The following is a 21,092-nucleotide window of genomic DNA, read 5'->3' as shown; positions in this document are numbered from 1 at the left end:
TGATATGGGTCCCCAGCTGCCCTTCCAGTAGCAAGCACCTGCAGGAACCCACACCCACTTCCTCTGCCTGGGAGCAGCCACCCAGGCTTGAACGAGGGCCGTGACTACATTCTGGCCGCCCGGGCATGTTGCTTCTTGTTCACTGATATCATTAACCGGGATGGTGTTCGGCGTGGGGCTCCTGCACTTGAGTTCATGTCCCAGCCCAACCTCTCAGCTGGCTGGGTGACCTGGGCAAGCCACGCAGCCAAACTGGGCTGCGACTTCCTCCTGTAAACAGAAGCTAGGAAACCAGGGCTTTCTGGTTCTTGGGTATGGGCACAGCACAGTGAATGCAGCCTTCTGGCACCCCAGGTGGAATTGACCCCATAGGGCCACCGTCAGGAACCTCATTCATTTGCTTGCACACTCTCACTTCCTGCCTTCTGTGAGCCCCCAGTGATTCATGGGAATTCAAAGATGAGCAAGTGGCCCCTGGAGCTTCCTGTCCCTCTGCTGCCACCTCCCCTCCAGCCCAGGCAGCCCTGCCAACCCTAGCATGGGTGCTGTATTTGCCCTTTACTGCCTTAGGCTGTCCCCTGTGCCCTTGGGTGATGACAAGAACAGGAGACAAGCAAGAAAGAGCCAGTCAGTCATGATGTCTCAGCCTGGAAGGTGGCCATCAGGACAGGCTGGAGCACTCCGAATCCTGGCAACTGGGAAATGGGGTCCTGGGGGACGCAGCTGGGCTCCTTGGCCACTTCCTGAAGGGCCCAGGCTGCCTTCTCGGGTTCTTTTCCCTGAGGCTGTCTCCGGCCCAGCACACCCTGGGCTCTGTGAGCAGCGAAACCATCTTCACGGTCTCCATCTTGTCCAGTATAAATGCCTGGGAAGGAAAAGTCTTTTGCCTGACAGTGCTGCCGCCCCTGGATGCCACTTCCCAGGGGACAAAACACCATCGAAGCTTGGCCTGCCTCTCCTTAACTCTCACAAGGGTCCCAAATATGAGCAAATTGAGGCCCAGAGAGGGTAAGTGTCTTGTCTGCAGCTGCCCAGCCTAGGAGTAGCAGAGACAGAGAGCGAGGTATTCAGATCCTTGGCCTTTACGTGACTTCCTAAATGTGGCTGTCAGCCCTTCTCCCTGCTTCCTCCAAGAAGCCCACCCTGACTGCCCAGCCTCCCTCTTAGAGGGCCATGCATTTCCTAAGCCTTTATCTCTCCCCACCTCCAGCTCTTTATCTAGCACAGTGCTGAACACGTGGGGGCAACTCCATCAGGGCTGGCTGGCTGGTGACAGATGTTTACTGAGAGGCCCACTGTGACAGAGGTAGGGGACCCTGGGGATCCCCTGACATCATCATCATCTCTTCCTTTTTCTTGGAAAGAAGGTTGGTGCAGGTCAGGGCCCAGGGCCGGCTCAGGCTACAGCCCAGGAAGAGACAACCTGAGGCTGTCAGCCCACCTCACCTGAATCAGGTCCAGCTTGGAGAAGAGACTCATGGTTGTGGGTATGCCAGGGGCCTCAGGGTAGCACTGCTGGGCCATGTTGTTGATGGCCATTTGCATGTAGCTGAGCAGCTGGCTCTGCAGAATAACAAAGGCTCAGGCCCTTCCCAGCAGCCCCCTGACCGTCCCCAGCCCACACAGGCCAGAGAAGAGTTGCAGGGCCAGGTCAGAAGCCTTGGTCCTACCCAGACTGTACTCTGCTCCCAGGGCTTGAAAGAGGCCTACACACCCTCCCCTGCTAAGAGCGAGGCCTGGCAAACACGTCTCAGAGGGTCCTCTTGGCAGGGGACATCTATAGGCCTCCCCTGAGGGGGGTAGCCAGGCCCAGGGTTGCCCCTGCAGGCAGTGCTGGAGCCTTAGACTCCAGGCCTCAGAGCCAATTGTGGCAGCTGTGGCTCTCCACTTAGGAAGAGAGACACAGAGGGACCAGCTCCCCTAGAAGCTGGAGATCAGCAGCCCCCACCCTCCTGTACCTCACAGGGCCTGCTCCCACTTGGGCCAGGTCACTCTGAGTCCAAGGAGGTCCTGAAGTCACTCAGTGATGGCATCCTGCTCAGGGCAGGGTGCCCAGCATTGCTACCAGCCCTGAGCCTTGGGCTTAGGAGTACCCAGCAGTCTCCGAGACCAGAAGGGCACAGACTCTGGTCAGGAAGCTGGGGCTCCAGGATGGCCAGATCTCTCTCTTGGCTAGTCGAGCCAGTGCAAAACTGAACCTGGAAATGAGGGCTTTGGCTAGGTCTGCACAGCCAGGTTGTGATCAGAGAGATGCAGAGTCACCGAAGTCATATGTATCACTTGCCTGGGGCCTCTGGCATCTTTTCATTACTAACCAGGCACCATATCTAGCATTGACTGAGCACCCAGAATGCTGCTGGCCCTGGAATCTACCAGCAAGTGCCAGCTCTGGTTCTCAGCAGAGCTTGGTCCTTTACTATCTGAGGCTTCCATTTTCTCATCCAGGAAGGACCATCAGCTCTGGCTTAGAAAGCCTTGTGACAGCAACAGCCCCGCAGAGAGGCATGTGCGTGCATGTGTGCATGTGTACGCGTCTGTGTGACTGAGTGTGTGGTGTCTGTGTATGTGTGTGTGCATGTCTGTTATCTGTGGGTCCGTGTGTGTGTCAAGGTGATGCTACTAAAGGAGGCTGCAGCTCCCAGACACCCTGTACCCAACTCACACTGTGGCCTCCGTGGTGGGCAGTGTCAAAGCCCATGCTGTTCTGGAGGGTGATGCCGGGTTCCAGCTGCCGCCACTGCTCCTGCTTGTAGTGACACTTCTTTTGCAGCTGACACAGCCGGATCTTGAGGCTCTGTAGTCAGCAGGGTGGGTCATCCTGGGGTACCCACCTGCCTGTAAGGGCTCTCTGGGGGTGTCACTTCAGGCCTGGGAGAGTGAGGATGGGGTCTGCCTGGGTCCACTGCTGCTCACTAGAACCAGAGCTAGCAGCATCTGGGGGATACAACCTCAGGACTGGAGACTCAGGAGCAGGGCCGTGAGGATGCCCCAGACTGTGAATTAGGAAGACGCAGGACAAACACAAGTGATCTCCCTTCTCTGAGGTTTCCTTTCCTCACAGCAAAAATGGCTTGAAGATTCATGCAAAATTGAAGGCGGCCTCAGCAGTTAAGATAAGCAATGCTTTCATACAGTGTTCTACAGTCACTGATGTTTGTGGGAGGAGCACCGAGGGGGACAACCTCAAAGCACTTGGGAAGGACAGGGTCCTACCCTCTATTGCCACGGTCAGCTCACTCCTCTCTCCTTCCACTGAGTCCTGGGGACAGAAGCACCTGCCTCCAGGTACTGGAATTCAAAGACCATAGAGCTCCTAAACTACTCACAGGACCCAGTCCAGGAGTGGACCTGGTTCTTGTTCAAAGGGAAAACGCTGCTAAATAGTTTTAAAGCCTTGCCACCAGGGGGCGGCAACTCTCCAAACATCATGCCTTGGTCCTGGTCCCAGGGACAGCAGACCTCAGGATTCCCGGTCTTTGCTAGGAAGGGTCCTGCCCCTCCATCTGGAATATACACCCTACAAAAGTTCTATGCATTATGAGATTTCTGAGCTTTTTTGTGTTTTTCAGTTGTGGGGATTCAACCTAGTGCTTCACCCATGTTAGACAAGCTTCCTACCCCTGAGCCAGGACCCCAGCCCTCTTTTATTTGAGACAGGGTCTCACTAATAATCCAGAACTTGTGATCTTCCTGCCTCAGCCTCCTGTGAAGCTAGACTGGCAGATGTGTGCCACATGCCTGCCAGCGAGGCAGTTGTTGGGTGTCTCATGAGAACACTAATAGCTAGGGTGTGTTGTGCCAATTTGACAGAGGAGAAAACCGAGGCTCAGAGAGGTTACAGATGCTTCTCACAGCTTGCCAGTAGCCAAGTGGGGGTCAGAACGCCACTGAATCTAGAACTCGACTTTTCCACTGTGCACAAAGAAAGCCAGCCAAGGAAAGGGGACGCACGAGGGACCTTGCATCCAGACTCTTCGCTACTGCAGGCCCAGCAACCCGAGCCGGGGGACGGGTCTGCGGGTGGCTGTCACCGGCAGAAGAGCCCTGTGGCTGTCTTCCAGAGACTCCAGTGCCGCGCGCACGGCCTGGTTCATCTGGGAAAAGACGCCTAGGTGCTGCTGGACGTCCCTGCTGGCCGAGAGGATCTTCCTGTAGCGCTGCACGAGGGCCTCCAGCCGGACAGCTTCGGGCTCCTCTGTGTCGCTGCAGCCTGGGGGTTGGGGGGCGGGGCTGCAGTGGGCTGGGCCCTGAGGCTCTCCCAGCCAGCGAGGCGACCGCTAAGAATTCCTGCCGGAGCCCAGGACTCTGCCCGGTGTCTCCCTCACCCCAGGAGAAGCAGGGACATTGAAAAGGCCCCTGGCTGTAGCTGCGAACCCAGATTCTGGGCTGCAGGTGAGGAGGTGAGAGGTGCCCAGGGCAGCCGCAGACCGACCCCCAGGGAAGGAAGAAGCTGGTAACTCCTCCTGGGTGAGTCCCCTAGGACTGAATCACTGAGCCAGGAGGGCCCCAAACTCGAGGCTACAGCAGCACTGGCTGCTGGGTCACTTCAAGCCCCACACTTGGCTTGGCCCTCAAGGCCCACCCCAGACACCTCTCCCAGCAGCCCTGCCAGCTCCAACACATGGGCTCGCCCTGCACCAGCAGAGCCACACGTACCTCCCTCTCCTGCAGTGCCCTGTCCTTTGCCAAGCTCACTGGAGCCCCTGAGAAGTTGCTTCCTCTCCAGATCCGCTCCTGACTCCAGGAGAGAACTGAGGCTCCCATAGCCCTTCGGCAGGCAGTAGCACCTTCCTCATAGCGCTGAGCACTGTGGCTGTGAGGTCAGATAGACCCAATGCTGAGACAGAGCCCCATTGCCTCCTGGCTGGGCAACCTCAGACAAGTTCCTTACCCTCTCTGAGCCCAGGTAATAGAGTGACCTGAAGCTTGGAAGGATGTTAAAAAAAAAAAACTGGCTGAGGAGTTTAGCACAGAGGACATAGTTAATAAATGGTAATAATTATTTCTATTTTGGTGGTGTTGAACTAATAATGATGATAATAAGATGTATTTCTTTTTGTCTCCCCTTGCCTTTTCTAGTAACCCAGAGGCACTTTTAGCAGCCAACTTCGGCACAAATTATGACAAGACAAACTAAATAACACTAAAACCCATTCCAGTGTTAGTGAATGATAGCAAAATCAACCAAAAAAATCACAGACAGGCAAAACCCACTCACAGTATGGGTGGTGTGGCCCAAGGATCTTAATCCCACTCTGAAAGGATGTGGGGTCCGGATCGAGCCTGCATAGCCTCTGGGTACCTCAAACACCTCTGCGTAATGCATGGTATGTAGCACAATGCTGACATGGTGCTGATGGTTTGTTTGGGAAATAATGGCTCAGGGGAAAAAGAGTGCCATACAGGTGCAATTTTGCTCTTTGCATACTTTTGACTTGAGGTTGGTTGAATCTGCACTCGGAAGCCCCGGATACAGAGTGACCATAAGCATCATGGTGGCCGATGTTTACGGGGTGCCCAATGCCAGGTGCGATGCTCTGGGTTTGTTACAGATGGTTTGGTTTATGCAGCCTCTGCAGCAACTGTGCTCATGTTACTCAGAAAGAAATCAAGACACTGAGGACCCCCAGAGGCCACATGGTTGTCAGGGTGGGTAGGGTAGGGACCAGGCAGCCTGACTCGGGCACCTGTGTCCTTCTTAGCCACAATGGTGTCACCTCTGTGTATTCTCAGGCGACAGATGAGCAACTTGAGCTCAGTGAGGTCACATGCTATGTCCCAGCATGGAGGGGACAGGCTTTCTGGGAAGCCACGTACCTTTGGGGATTCTCTCGAGGACCTTCATCAGATAGTCTGCAAATGGCTTGTGCCGCTCCAGCTCTCTCTCCAGCTTCTTCTGCCTGCAGAGCCAAGCCATAGTGAGGACCTGGTATGGTGGCCCCCGGTCCTGCATGGCCCCAGCCTGAGCTACCCTCCACGGACCTCCTGCTTAGGCCTGTGCTGGGCTGGCCACTTACTACCTATCAGACGGCCACTGACTGAGGAGCCGCCCACTCTGTCTTCCTGGGTAGCAAGCTGAGCAATATAGACAGGTCAAATGACTTCCGGTGGAGAGAGTGAGGACCAAGGGCAGAGGGAAAGGTGGGGCTGGCCTCAGCCTGCCCACACCCTCTGATTGAGCCAACGGGGGCCTGGGTAGAATCACTGAGTGACTGCTGAGTGACTCAGAGCAAGACGTTGCCTTCTTAATCTAGAGACCTGACAAATGCGGGTATTCCTCGAAAGTACCGTGGAGGCCTGTGGGCAGCAGCGCGTTACCCTTCCTGGGATCGGAAGTCCCCTGAGGTCTTGGCGACGGGGCTGGACCTTGTTTATAAGGCTGCTCAGGGACACTTCTTTCTGCATCAGCTTCGGACTTTTATAGGTGGCCAGCGACTGATATCCCTTCTAAGTGAGGTGAGCACCTAGAGTCTCCACTCAGGGTCAGAGGGGCAGAGATGCAGACTGACTTCAGAGGCACCATGCAGACAGTACACAGGGACGGCTATCTGCAGCCCCCTTCCTGATGAGGACACTCAGCCGCAGCAGGGGTGGGAATGGCCCCAGCTATGAGGGGAGCTGAGACCACAGGATGATGGTCACACCTCTCCCCACAGCTCCCCCATAGCCTGGATTTCCTTCCGGGCATCCTACCCCTCTTGTCTACTTTGTTGGTCTGATGTCCTCTGGGAGCAGTTTTGTTCTGTCCCAGTCACTTGGGTGGCCCTGGGGTAAAGGCTGGGGCAAGGGACAGCAGGCCTCGGACAGCTCATACTTGGCCTGCAGCTGGCAGAGTTGGTGCAAGAGCATCTTCAGATCCCTGTCGTTGTCACCAGGGTTATTCCAGTTGGCTGTTTGATCTGTGTCCATGGCCAGCAGCATTGGCCTTCACAGCCCCAGGTCACGAGGCAGGAAGGTGCACAGTACAGGCAGCAGGTGGTCCAAACAGGACAACACAGACAGCTTCCTTTCCGTAGCCCTCGGAAGTTGGGGTGTGCACCTCACTTCAAAGCAAAAAAAACAGAGTCTCAGAGCGGCTGTGACCAGCTCAAGGTTACAGGGTAGGCCTGGGTTTGGATTTGGGGCTCATTGATTCCAAAGCCTCTGTGAAGCATCCAACATCTTCACCACCCTAAAGTGGTATAGTTCTATCACTCCTAAATTTTAATTCCCAGGCACCAAGATGCTGGCAGGGAGGAGGTGGGGTGGGATTCAACAGGTGCTGGCTTCCAGCAACATCCGGGAAAGAGCCATGGGGTCATTACACTCTGTCCAGCCACCTCCCACCCACTGCAAGCTCTGAGCTCCTGTAGGGTTTAGGGAGCTGGACTGGAGATTGACAGAGACAGTGAGCAGGTCACAGCCTAGGTTTGGGGCGCTCTAGCTAGCAGGGATTCCATTACAGCCTTGCAACTCAGTTCCTTGGCCCTGGCCCACCACAGGACCTTCCTTCCTTGGCCATCTGCTGGGCCAGCCCCAGTTATGAAAAACCAGAGTGAGAAAGTGCGGCCATGGACCCAGCCTGTTTGACCCTGGCACTGGATCAGGTTCCTGTGCACCAGGAGGAGGAAGGGACCCTGTTGACTCACCCACTACTCCAAGCACAAAGAAACAGATGATGGCCAGTGACATCACAATGCTGGCTTCTGTCCTCAGGATGCAAAGTGCCTCATGGACACCTTGTAGGCCAGTGGGATTTGAGCAGCCCACAGGTGGGGGCAAAGGAAAGGATGGATGCAGGGCAGAGTAGCTGGCTGCTGGGACTGGCGGGCAGAGGTGGCTTTAGGGGAATGGGTGCAGTGGGAAGCCAGGGTAGGCCTGGGCAGAGTGAGGACGACAACCTGGCCTGTTGTTTCTGTAGCATGCTTAGCACCTTGGCTCCCCGAGAGGACACTCAGTGACTTCCTCCAGCCCTGGAGAGGAGACAAGACCCAGAGCAGCCCAGGGCTGGGAAGCTGTACTGGCTTCTTCTGCTCTGGCCTAGCCAAGCCCCTCTGCCCCAGGTTTCTGCCCCATCTTTGCCTGACACAAGGGAAGACTCCCCTCCAGAGTTGAGGAGTCACTCAAACAGATCCCGGGGTGCTTCAAGACCGAGTCTGGCCCAGGTCTTCTAAGGCAGGGCCGCCTTGGCAGGGAGACAGAGCCACAGCCTTGCTCCAGGACCACAGAAAGGCAAATGGGGACTGTCCCTACAGGAGTGGCATCTCAGCTCCCTGCCTCAGCCTCCACCTCCTGCAGTATCCTGGAAGCCACCCTCCCTAGATGAGGGGTGGGAAGGTGTTCTCTGACCTGACAGCCAGGGACATCATCATTCCTCTGATCTCCAGAACCAGAGCCTTGCCCAGGAAGAATCTCCACTTGGAATAGAGGCTTTCAGGGACCTGGCAGACCCGGGTTCAGATTATGCCATCTGTAAGCCGTGTTACCTTCCTGCTCTGAACCTCAGGGACAGAATCATCCCCCTGCTGCTTCTTTCTGTACTCATGGCCCCCACCTCCCACACGGGTCCCCTGCCATTATAACTCCTTTATTGTTGCGATGTAGGCATATTGTATCAGTTTTCTGTTCCTGTAGCAAATACTTGAGCCAATCAGTTCATAAAGAGAATCGATTTATTTTGGCTCACAGCATGACTGTGATTTATGAGCATAGATACAGCTTTTCTCCCAGGAACACTTTTTTTTTTTTTTTTTTAGTATCAAAACCTTGTGCTTGCCAGGCAAACACTTATTCTTCTGAGCTATATCTGTTTTGAAGTTTCTAGTGGTAGATGGCACATTGCAGAGAAGAGGTTGACAGAGCAAAGCTGCTCGTTTCATGGTCACAACGTGAAAGAGAGAAAAAGGAAGAGGCTGGGTTGCCCTAATCCCCTTCCAAGGCACACCCCAGAACTGGAAGACCAGCCCCCTAGGCTACTCCTCCAATAGCACCATGCTGGGGACCACATCTTTTACACATGGGCCGCTGGGGGACATTCCAGATTCAAGTTGTGGCATTGATAGTGCCATCAATTTCTGCCTAGAAGGACACTAAGCACTGGTAGACATCACCAGCACCTCTTTAGTAATGAGCTGTCTAATCTTGAATGAGTCCCTTAATCTTGCTGAGTCTCAGTTTCTTCCTCTAAAATGGAGTTGACTACACAGTAGACCTTCCTTATACCTAGGAAATGACTTGTAAGAACCCTGGTGGAGGCCTAAAACTGAAGATAGTACTAAAACTTAGGTAGCCAATGTTTTACCATGGATACAGTAAATGATTAATAGTAAGTAAATTGGATACAGTAAATGATTGGATATTAATTAGATACAGTAAATGATTAATAGTAGGTAAAATATACAGTAACTCAATGATTTTATAACTAGTAATAAAATTAAACAGTTATAATAGTTATATATGACTAATAGATGGGTAGCATATACAGCATGGATACACTGAACACAGAGATGATTCACATCTTGGGCGGGAGGGAGTGGTGTCTTAGTCATCTTTTTGTTGCTGGGACAAAATACCCAACACCCACAACTAAAAAGTGGAGAGGTTTCTTTTGGCTCACAGTTTTTAGAGGATTTGGTCCATAGCTGGCCAGGTCCAAGAAGGGAAGGAAGGGCAAGTGGAAAGGTCTGGTGGAAGACAACTGTTTACATCATGTTGGCCAGAAAGCAGAGAGCAACCTGGGAGGAAGAACCTGGGAGGAAGACAAAGCTTCTGTGTCCCACTCCCTGTGACCAGCCTGTAACCAGGGCCCACCTCCTAACAGCAAGTCAGGCATACAACCATCCATGGGCGAATTCACTGGTCAGTATAGCAGCCCGGAATCTAATCACCTTCCATACACACGAGGCTTTTGGGAGACTTTCAAGATCTAAACTATAACAAGTGAAATGGCACAAGATTTCAACACACTGCTCAGAAGAATGGCACAGCACACAATTTAAAACTTAGGCATTATTCCTGGAATTTTCACTTAGTAATTTTGGACCTGAGTGGATCACAAGTAACTGAAACTGTGGGTAGGTATGTTGCAGGCAGTACTGCAGACCCTACCTCTTAGAGCTGTTGTGGAGATCCGATTAGCACATGTCCACAAAGCACTGCGCACCAGTTGCTAGTATTGTCATGCTGCCTTGTGTGGATCTTCTGCTGCACGCAGCACTTATGGCTATTCTGGGGTCCGTAGCCATTCTGGCTGAGCCCAGGTCCTCTGCTGAAAGCTCTCCAGCTTATCCAGGAAAAGTGCTGGGCAGCTTCATGTGGGTCCTGCAGCCTTGCTTCACCCCATCCATCAGAGCTGCCCTCTCACAGTCTACGAGAGGGTGACTCTGCACTTTCTGAAGCCTCTCATGGGGCCACCAGACCCTGAGTGGACGTTCCATCATCTGAGCAGAGAGGGAGCCGCCCTGCCCTTGGGGAATGAGTTGCCTGCAGCCGGGGTTGAGATTCCCCAGCTGAAGTGGCTTCTGCCAGCTCCCTGGGTGGCCCAGATTCCTTTTTATTATTTTTGTAGGGATCCTGAAGTTTCTAAAAGTGCTGCAGGGGGTGGAAAAGGCAGCTAAGGAGACCAGATAGAAGCTGGAATAGGCAAGGGAGGAGCCAAGAGACTTGAGCTCAGGAAACCAAAGCAGGAGGGCAGTTTCCTCCAGAGTCCCTAGGCTGGGAACGCCCTGACCAGTCACACTCCCTTTCACGGCATCAGGGATTTCACGCATATCCAAATGCCTTTCTTATCTGTATATCAAATTAGTTTTCCATACTTGGGAAGTTTTCTGCCATTACTTCTGGGAACAGACTTTTATGTCATTCGTACAATCTTCTTTTTCACTGACTCTGATCAATTTTATGTTATTCTTTGCCTCATCTAGGAGCTGTTGGCTTGACTTTTCATGGTCCCTTGCTATTTTTTAAGAAATCTTTTTTTTCCTGGTCGCTGACCACAATCCTTTCTTTACGAATTTGCGTGTTATTCTTGCGCAGAGGCCATGCTAACTTCTCTGTATTGTTCCAGTTTTAGTACGTGCTGCCAACGCAAGCACAGTCCTGTCTTCTATATCTGATATTCTGTCATCTCATCAGTTCAGTCTGTTATGGATACTTTCAATGGAATTTTTAATCTGGATATCTGGATATCTGCTTCACAGATTCTGTTTCTCTCCTATGCTAGGCATCCGTGATTTCCATCATTTTTTCTAAGCTCGTCTGTTTTTTAGCTATATGCTCCAGTCACTGACTATGTCATTCATTATGGTTTCTGTCTCTGTAGATATCTGATAAATTATCTCTGATTTGATTTTTTTCTCAAGCCTCATACATCTGTTTTGTTACTTCTGTTGTCATCACTTCAGAGGATCCAGGTTGGCTTTCAAGCTCTTGCCCCTCATCATCCCCTGGGGGTGCACTTGGCGGGCTGGAAATCTGGGGTGGCATCTTGCTTAAGTGTCTTCTCATTTTTTATTTACTTCCTGAGTTGATGCTTGTAAACTGCTTATGGGAGGAACTTTATTGCTAGCATTTCGAACCCTTAGGAAATGACTATTTCTCAGACATGTCTTCCAGGTGTAGCTGGATTTTGGATTTTGAGTCTGTGGCAAGATTCTACTTCTTAAATCTTTTTAGGATGAGAAGTTGCTGACTATTTGACCTAGCCCATGTTTCTTCAGCGCTGGCCTATAGAATTGTTTACAAACCCTAGGCAAGCTCAGTCTTGGAAAAACAGCTGATTAGAACAGTTATGTCACCTTGGCAGTAGTACAATCCACAGTCACAACAGCATCAAACACAGCCTAGAAAATGACAAACTGTGGTAACTGTTAATTTTCCACCTTTAACTGTATGGACTACTGTTTTAGTTACTTTTTACTTGTCGCTGAGACAAAATGCCTGATGCCCAAAGTTGGGAAAGGAAAGGTTTATTTCCTACAGTTTTTGGAGGCTTTAGTCTATATTGAGTTGGCTCCAAGGCAGAGTGGCATGGCGGGGCTGCAGTTCATGTTGGCTGCAAATAGCAAGGCAGAAACTGCCAAGAGAGGTAGACACACCTTCTTCCTGCCATGACATTGTATGCTGGGTCCACCCCTAGGCCAGTGTAGCACTCACACCTCCAATCCAAGCGCTAGACAATGAACCAATCACAAATGCATAATGCAAAGCATGAGGCCTGGGGGCCGCAGCATAAACCAGGACAGCTACATTTATGGTTATATAACAAAATCTAAACCAAGCCAGAAACTGTACACAGTGAATAGTCCCTCAATATGGCAATTCACCCTCAGGGGAGACAAATTAAAAGTGACTAAGGAGAAAATAGAGAAATAGAAGAAGAGATTAGAAGAGAATAGAAGAAGAGAAGCTAGAAAAGAGGAAATTAGAGAAGAGATTAGAAATGAGGCTGGAAGACAAAGGAAGATTATGTAAACTTTAGGAAACCAGTGAAGAAGACAGGAGGGAAAGAGAGAAAAGAAATGAAGAACAGAACAATAACAAAACTAGAAACGATGTTCACACTCATATAAAAACAAGAACAAATGATCAAGAAAACCAAACCAAAAACAAACAAGAAAAGAAAAAAAAATAGAAAAACACGTCCACTTCTGGGGGTGTCTCTGTAGTCACTGGTAGACAGAGTGGACAGACTAGCCCAGATCCATGTTGATTAATCCCCGTAAGGCAGCTGTAGATTTGTGGCAGGGCAGTGGAAAATCCCAGCGAGCCTGTACCATTAGCACCCCTGAAGCTCAGCTTGGTTTCTGGCTTTGAGGGTGGGACCAGTTTGTTCAGCCTACAGCACTTCATGTGCCTTCTGCCATCTTGAACTCTGCTCCCAAATGATTTGAACTTGGCTCCTTGACCTCCTACCAATTTGAAGTTGGTTCCACCTCACCCTAACACTGGAAGCCAACTAGATGGAGCCAGCTTGCAGCTGCTGAGTTCTGAGCTCAGTTGGGCCCTTTCCAAGATGGCTACTGGCCAGTTACCCTCTCCTGGGGGACACTTGGACCCGAAAAATTCACCAGCCAATGCACTCTGCTGTGTCCACTGTTCCATTCCATTGGTGCAATACTCTGTGGAGGCCTCTGGGGTCACCAGCAGTCACTGTGCATCTGCAGGTTCGAGCTGCCCCTCCTACACAGTGAATTAGGGCTCAGGGACAAAATGCTGCTTGCCACCACCTCGCTCTGCACTGAGGTCCGTCTCTTCACTCTCCTCATGGGCTTCAATTCTCATGTCAGATCGTTGCTGGCCCTGAGGACCCCCTTCCCTGCTTCCTCTCTTCCTCACATTGCTGTATTCTAGTGTCTGGATACCAAATCTTGGAGAGGCTGTTTCTGTGCTGATCACTGCTCTGCCATCTTCCTGGAAGTTGGATTTGGTACATGTGGTTAGACCTGAAAACCTGTTGGCCTTGAGATATGGAGGTGACCTATGAGGTTATCTATGAGTCTACTGTAACACACAAGCCCTTGAAAGCAGGGCATTTTTCCATATGGCAACAGAAGACATTGTTAGAAGGATCTGATGCTTAAGAATTTATCTTAGTAGGAACAGAATAGATGTTCTTGATACTGAGATGCTAGAAAGTCATGGGCATAGACCAAAGAAGCCACCAGAGCTAAGGACAGTCCCCTGCCAACAGCCATCAGGAAATCAGGGACTCTAGTCCTATGGCTGAAAGCAATGGACTTTCTGCCAACAAGTTGAGGAAGTTTGGAAATGGATTCTCCCCAGAGCTTCCAGAGAGGAGCCCAGGGCTTGACTTTGGTCTGATGAGGCCCTAAGAGAACACAGTTGCGTCCTCCCAAATTTCTGACCTACAACTCATCTGGGTGGTTTCAAGAAAGATTCTGAGAGACCTACTAAGAATTCAGGGGTTAGCTCTTGAGGGATCTGGGGGTCCTGTTGTATGAAAAATAAGGTCAATGTGAGTTTGATCTGTCTCAACTCCAAATACCCCAAACCAAGTGTTATAGTCAAGATCTGCAAGAGAATAGATTTAATATAGTACAGGTTAGCATTATTTTATAATATTCACCCAAAAAATCAAATATAGAGAAGTGCAAGAGATCTATCCATGCACTAGAGACACAAAGAATCCAGCTGAAAACCTAGAGTCCAAAGCAATGTCCTCCGTAAGTCCCGTTGAAGGCCTAGAACCCATAACAATGTCTCATGCAAGTCTGCATTGAGGATCTGCTCTGGGAAGGTCAGTGGTGGAAACTTGAAAGTCTGCACCAGTATGATGAAGGGCTTGTGCCACCAAGCTATGGGATCTGCTCTTGAGCTAGGAAGCAATGTCCACGATAAGGACCAGAGTTCCCCAAAGAGAACCACAGCCATCCTTAGCAACCACAAGGACCAGAGCCCCTCTGAAGTTAACAGCAAAGTTTGTATCAGGAAAACCAGGGCAACAATCTTCTCCAGCAATAGCACATCATCCTCCTCTCCAGTTCTCCTGTGCTATTGACAACAATCCTCAGGTGAGTCTTCCATGCCCAGAACCAAGCTGATTCAGTTCAGCTGGGTGTTATGAGTTAACTGTTAGTTAATCCACCACACCAAGAGAGGAGGGCACCTATACCCAGATGAAATCCTGAGGGTTCCCCAGAGAGTGTGGGGCAGGAGGAGGCCCATATGGGTCTCACAGACATGCTGGGGTGCTCTGAGAGCTGTGTGTCCAGGAGCACCGCACACTGGTAGCATTCACCCTGGGCAGACTTGGACCCAGCAACTGGTACCTAGTCAGTGTGCCCTGGCCCCAACAGGCTTCTGTACAGGAACATCACTATGTGTTAGCCAGCAGCCTGCAGTGCTTTTCTGTTTCTTATCCTAGGTCCCGGCTGCCAACCCTCTGACCTGGGAGCAAAGTTCTGGACCTCTACCAAGGTCAAAAGCCCAGCTGGCCATTTTAAGGACAATCTGTTCAGCTCCCCAGAGTCTGCAGCAGCTGTTGATCATCTCGGTTACTCTGGCTGGAGGACAGGTCTGGCTCCACATGGGGATGTTTATTATGCACTCATTCAGGCACCTGCTCCCTACAGCTCATCACCACCGCCTCATGTGAGCCCCGAACATGGCAGTTGATAGAAACTTTCTGCATCCACTGTACGAGGGTCCCGCACCCTAGAGGGCTTGGCTTAATGCTCTGCTGCTGCTACCTTGAATTCTTAATAATTTCTGAGCAAGCGGCCTGCATTGTCATTTTGCACCAGGCCCTGCAAATGCTAGAGACAGCACCCTCTCTCCTCATCGCAAGTTCAGCAGAAAGGAGAAGTGAACTTTATAGATGGGGCGTGGGGCATCTCCCACTCCCACACAGGGACCCTGCATGGCCTTGGTCTCGGTCATGATGCTCTTCGGGATCTGCAATCACCTTGGGTCTCAGCTTCACAGACACCTCCCTGCTGTTTCCTGGCAAAGCAGTGAGGATCCCTGCCTGCTGGCCTCCTGGCATCCAACCTGCTGGCCCCTGCTTGTCGTCCTCAACTCCCTTTACCACATGTAAAGTCCACAAGTGCCAGAGAGTAGTCATACTCCTGGGCACCAATACAGGAGGGACATTCTGGGACACTGTGGCTCCATGTGGATTCCCAGGGTTCCCAGCAGGTGTCACTGAGCTTCCTACAGTGGAGACTGCCTTGAAGCAGCGCTCTTCCTGGCTGGCTCTTCCTAAGTGTCTCTCCTCCACCATGTTTTGTGGGTGTTGCTGTGGCTGGATGTGCTCTGTTGCCCAGGGTTCATGTGCCAGAAACTTGGTCTGCAGTGTGGCCTTGAGGTGGCAGAATATTTAAGGAGTGGGGCCTGGGAGAAGGAATTTGGTCATTGGAGGTGTGTGCTAGGCCACTGGGGTGTGTCCTAGGCCATCGTGGGTGTGTCCTGGGTCATTGGGATGTATCTAGGTCATTGGGGTGCCTGTGTCCCTGGAGGAATTTTGGGGACTAAAAATAGGAAGCCAGGATTACTCTTTGACCAATCTCTTTTTCTACTTTAGACCACGGTTCCTGTCCCTAGGAAAGCCTCCTCCCACCCTCTAACATCAGAAAGCAGCAGCTCCGAGCTCTGTCTCTGCCAGGCAGGGCACAGGGCTCTGAAGTCCAGCCATTCCTGTAGGAGGTGGAATAGTGGGTGGAAATAGCCTGTGCCCTGCAGGACACACTGATGCATCAATTAGGGGCCTGAGAGTAGGACTGCCTAATTTAGAAAGAAAAATAGAGGACACCTAGTTAGATGTGAATTTCCAATAAACAGCAAGTCATTGTTTGCTATCGTTGTGCCCCATGCCATATTTGGGGCATACTTATATGCAAAACAGTATAAATAAAAACACTAATATAAATGATGTTTGTCGTTTATCTCTCTAAGCATTCTGCGTTACCTGATGACCCTTCCTGTAAAAGACTACAGGCGCATGCAGAGTACTGATGACAGAGAAGGTGATGGAAGGGCAGAGGGCTGAGCAGGCCGGAGGGCACCGGGAGCTGTGTTACCAACCTTGAGCCAAGGGAGTGGGGGAGGAAGTGATGAGCCCTGAGCTGCCCATCCGGTCCTGCTGCCACGAGGAACCTCTCATGTCTAACCAGGTATCCACAGCAGGGGAGGGGCTGGAAACAGGAAGACCTTAACTTCCTGCCCATCAGGACCTCCTGTTGGACCAGTCAGAGGCAGACAGCAAGGGGGCCTGGAGATGCCCTGGGCAGCCTGCTGGGCACAGGGACAGAGCTTGGGGCCGGCAGCCCTTTGAGTGGCCAGCATGGTCTAGCAAAGGAAACCAGGCTTTCTTAGTCCTCTTTGGGCTCCATCCCCATGATGATGCTTACAGAGGACTTTCCTTAAGACTGGGAATGGTCTTAAGACACCACACACAACCCCCAGGATCCCAGGTTGCCTTTGCTTAACAAGAGGCATAGGCTTAATAAGGCCAAGCAGATATGACCAGATGTTGCTAGGATATCTCATTTCTGGAGGTCTCACTGCACCTGGCTGTAAGGTCACCAGGTTTTCCAGCCCCTCTTACCAAAGCCTCCCCATGGCCTGCTCCAGGGTGCACTAGAGCCCTGCGTTTTGACTCCTCTTTCTTACTCCCCATGCTCTGGCCCCACCCAGCCCCTGGGTTTCCCAGAGTTGCGCACGGGACCAGTGCTCACACATCTGTGCCCTGGACAAGGACCATCTGCCAAGACTCAGGGCACCTGCACCTTCCCTGTCAGAAGGCTCCCCTGCCACACTCTCCCTCCTTCTCACAGACTCCCCAATTCCTTCACGCGTTCCCACCCCTCCTCCCAGGAGAGTATCCCAGGACTTGCGGCTCACAGACACTTGATTCTGTTGGGGTAGGAGTGACATTAAATACAGGGCCAGACATCCTGAGGGCCAGGAGAAGACTGGGAGGCCAGCTGGGAGGCCCCAGAGTAGGTCCTGGTTTGCCAAGGAACCTGTCCTCACCCCAGAGCCCAGCTGGACTGCAAGGCATCTGCCACCGAGCCTGCCCTGTCTGTTAGCAGGCCAGGGCCTCTGCGCCCGGGTCACATGCTCTGCAGGGGCCAGGCCAGGAACTATGACAGTGCAGTTTGGAGAGGACTGGCTGACTTTTGCGACACCAGGAAAATTGGGAAGTAAGGAAGAGAAGGAAAGAAGATATATGTGTGCATACGTGTGTGTGTGTGTGTGTGTGTGTGTAAGAGAGACACTGATCATTGAACCAGGGCACTCTGCCACTGAGCTACATACCCAGTCCTATTTCTTATTTTTTTTATATTAAAACAACCTCATAAAGTTGCCCAGGCTGGCTCTGAATGTCTGATCTTCCTGCCTCAGCCTCCTGAGTAGAAGAGACATTTTAAAACTCTGGATTCTGCCTTTACTGAGCAAACGTGGAAGCATATTTTTGAGTGCTGCCTCTTTTTCCTTGGCCATGAAATGCCATTTGCCACAGTGTCACTGAGTTTTCTAGGTCCTCCCTGAGCCATGTACAGGATGACAGTGTGCACAAGTGTGCACGAAGGTGTCCACGTGCACTAAATGGAAAAGCAAACACCAGCTGAACTTTGCCCAGCAAGTGGCTATTTTGGAATTTTATGTAACAGAATTGGACATGCAGATTCACAAAATAATTATTTTTCAAAATAATTTCCCCACTTTTTTTTTCTCTGTTCTGAAAACACTCAGGTGGGCTGGCTTTGAAATCCAGCTGAGTCACAGATAGAATTTTTGTTCTCAGAGCGAAGTCTGGGGACTCAGGAGCTAAGCCCTGAGGGGACTTCAGAGGAGCCCAGTCTGGAATTTGCATCCTCCGTCCTCTTTTATTTTGAGATAGGGCCTTGCTAAGGTGCCCAGGCTAGACCAGGACTTGTGGTCCTTCTGCCTCAGCCTCCCACGGTGCTGGGATCACAGCCGTGTGTGTACCACCACAGCCGGCTTGCTCTGTATTCTTAACAGCTGTGCACTGCAGCCAAGCCTCCATTTCTCAGAACTCAGAGATGGAAAGGTTTGCACTGGGATAACTGTCTAGAAGGGTAGGACTAGCCCTCTGGGCCAGGCCCCGTCTTTCCACTGCACTGTGGCTTCTCCTGCTCATGTGGCTGTCGATTTGTGTGTCCCACGCGTGCACAGAGAAAGAGGTGGGCAACTCTATTTTCAGAATACGAGAGACAAACAAACTTCTCCTCTGCAAGCCTCCATGGCTGCCTGCTCTTCTGCCAACTGGAGGACACACCCTGCCTCTGCTCTATGCACGTCATCCCCGAGGACTGTCAGCCCCATGTGGGGCGGCTGTTGGCTGGGCACCCTTGGCCACGTGTGCATGTATGTCCTAGCACCATCTGCAGCAGAGAGCAGGCTCCCTCCAGGGCCAGGACCTAGCCAAGTCTCTCTGTCTCGTTTATAGGAGACTTCCAACCCTCCTGTCCCTCTGGGGCTGGCTTCGTGTGGCTGTAGCCACAGCTACATTTCCCCTGCGACCTTCGGAGTTCCTTGAGAGGTGGCCAGCCAGCTGGTCCCCTGTGTGAGAGTCACACCACCCTGGAAATGCCAATGCCTGCCCTCCTGGTGGCAGCCATGCCAAGATCCAAAACCACGCTCATGGGGTAACAGGTGACGCCCCTCCCCCTCCTCCTCATCGCCAAGCAGAGCCTCCCCCCACCCCACACCCCACCTGGCCCCCCAAAATACATTTCTTTATTTATGCATCTGTAAAATTATATGCTATACAATGCAGTAAAATAAATATATATAAGCAAGAATCTTTCTTATGTTTTGTACTGAGTACGTTGCAGATAATGATATGCAGTGTATTAACTATTGTTAGTTTCCTCTTATTTTGTTATAAAATTTCTTTTTATTTTTTCATAAGATAAGCAGACTCTATGTATGCATATACATTTTACATGCACCTGCTGTCCATACAGGTTACAGTGTCTGCGCTGACACACCTATGTAAGCGTGTGCACGCACAGAGAGGCTGAGTGGTACAAGGCACACAGATAGAAGGTGGCTGATCTGGCAGATAACTCTCAGCCTCTGGGCTCCATGGGACATCAGGGTGTCACCTTGCCAGTGATTCTGGACTGGGAGTGGCCTCTGGCCTGACCTCCCGTGGGAACAAAGATGTGACACTGATTGCCGGACTTCAAGTCCCCAGCTGCTCCCAGCTCTGAGGTTTGTGTCTGTTGTGAACCACAGCTGTGCTGGGGTCCCCGGGGGCGGTGGCATCTCTCACACGGTGTCCAGCCTGCTGTCTGGCTTGTACCCCTCCATCTCCCCTTTGTGCAGCTCAGGTTTTAGAGTCCATGATGTGCTGTGATTATCAAATCCACACTAGTGTGGGCAGTGTGGGGGATGGAGGGGATGGAGTGGCACTGTTTAGATGGCTGGAGCCCGCTCTGACCCTCCAGACTCAGTTTCCCCATAGGTGCCGAGGGAAAGGACATAGGTGCACCCATACAAGCCCATCTGGTTCTGGTAGGTTTTCCTGCTATGCCCCTCAGTTCTCTGGAATACTGAGGCCTTGTGCTAGGGGAGGGGATGTCACCATCATTTGAGCCAGGCAGGTCCCATGAGGACCTCAGCCCTGCATGCATAACGGCAGGATGGTGATGCCTTTCTTCAGGGATTTCAGGGCTGTCCAGATGACCAGGAGCCCTTTCATCCAGCAGGATGCATAGAGTCCAACAAGGACGTAGCTGGTCCCACCAAAGAGGGCAACTCTGGTGCAGTCTAGTCTTTTTGGAGGGCCTTGGCTTCCAGGTAAAAGGGGGATAGAAATCTCTTAGCTTGGCCAGGACACATTTATGTTCACGGAAAACCTGTTTCCAGCAGCTAACTTGGACTTCTGGGCCACTAGGTGTTCAATTTTGGTCCGAGGTCCCAAGAGAGCCCTGAGGAGCCTGTGGAGGCCAAGCGACTTGGCCAGAAGCCTGTGGTATTGTGCACCCCAAGGCCCATTTGAGATGGATGACCTCCCCTTTTCCAGGTGGCCATAAGGGAAAGAAGCCTGGTCAATGAATATGGACTGCTGGGCCCTGGTGGCAGTCTGAGCTCAGGGGTTCCACTTAATCCCCAATGCCTGAATACCTGTGGCAGTTTTCAGTCCTCTGCTCTCAGAAGATGGAATTGGGCTCGGAGACCCAGTGGGCTGCAGCCAGGGCTCCAGCGAGTGAGGAACATCCAGGGGTCATCCGACTCCACAGCACAGGCTGGACACTGGCTCGTTTGTGGGCAGCATCCTCATCAAGGAAGCTAGTACCTACATAAGGTGGGCCAAGCAAGCCTGCCCCCACCCCAGGCCCAGTACTAAGCCTGCTAGCGTAAGACCATCCTTGGAGAGACTCAAAACCCACAACAGGAGCCTGGGTGCACAGCCTGGGCTTTGCCACAGGCAGCTCCTCACTGGGGCAGGCCTGAGCAGGACGAGGCTTAGTGAGCCAGGTTCCCAGGAGCAGGACTGGTGATTGCCGTGGGGAGCGGTGGTGTTTAGAGCAGAGGGCTGTGTATCCAGCTGTGGATTCCAAGCTTTGCTCCTGCTTCCTGCCATGCTGCTCGGCCCCTTCATTCTTGTTAGAAGTGTC

General features: G+C 51.8%; 1 protein-coding gene and 1 non-coding gene across 3 annotated transcripts; both read right to left on the bottom strand.

Moving 5' to 3' along the window:
- Nucleotides 1-480: 480 nt before the first annotated feature.
- Nucleotides 481-7,606, bottom strand: Ccdc197 (coiled-coil domain containing 197). Of its 2 annotated transcripts, XM_023561885.2 has the most exons (6): nucleotides 6,815-7,606; nucleotides 5,818-5,900; nucleotides 4,032-4,210; nucleotides 2,663-2,794; nucleotides 1,447-1,563; nucleotides 481-865 (listed from the first exon to the last, which is right to left on the bottom strand). In XM_023561885.2, the coding sequence occupies exons 1-6, from the start codon at nucleotides 6,919-6,921 to the stop codon at nucleotides 662-664; spliced, it is 822 nt and encodes a 273-aa protein (XP_023417653.1). In that variant the 5' UTR covers nucleotides 6,922-7,606; the 3' UTR covers nucleotides 481-661. The 2 variants fall into 2 exon arrangements, 1 of the variants encoding a protein (XP_023417653.1); XR_010044795.1 differs by lacking the exons at nucleotides 2,663-2,794; nucleotides 4,032-4,210; nucleotides 5,818-5,900; nucleotides 6,815-7,606 and adding an exon at nucleotides 1,959-2,216 and having other exon boundaries at nucleotides 698-865.
- Nucleotides 7,607-10,968: 3,362 nt separating this feature from the next.
- LOC111754783 (U6 spliceosomal RNA) lies at nucleotides 10,969-11,070 on the bottom strand. The gene has a single exon (XR_002789454.1). It is a non-coding gene; the product is annotated as a U6 spliceosomal RNA (small nuclear RNA).
- Nucleotides 11,071-21,092: the final 10,022 nt, after the last annotated feature.

The sequence above is a fragment of the Cavia porcellus genome, unplaced genomic scaffold (assembly GCF_034190915.1).
Source record: "Cavia porcellus strain 051 isolate PalLab524CR breed Dunkin Hartley unplaced genomic scaffold, mCavPor4.1 scaffold_31, whole genome shotgun sequence".
Taxonomy (NCBI): domain Eukaryota; kingdom Metazoa; phylum Chordata; class Mammalia; order Rodentia; family Caviidae; genus Cavia; species Cavia porcellus.
This window is presented reverse-complemented; position numbering and strand designations above follow the sequence as displayed.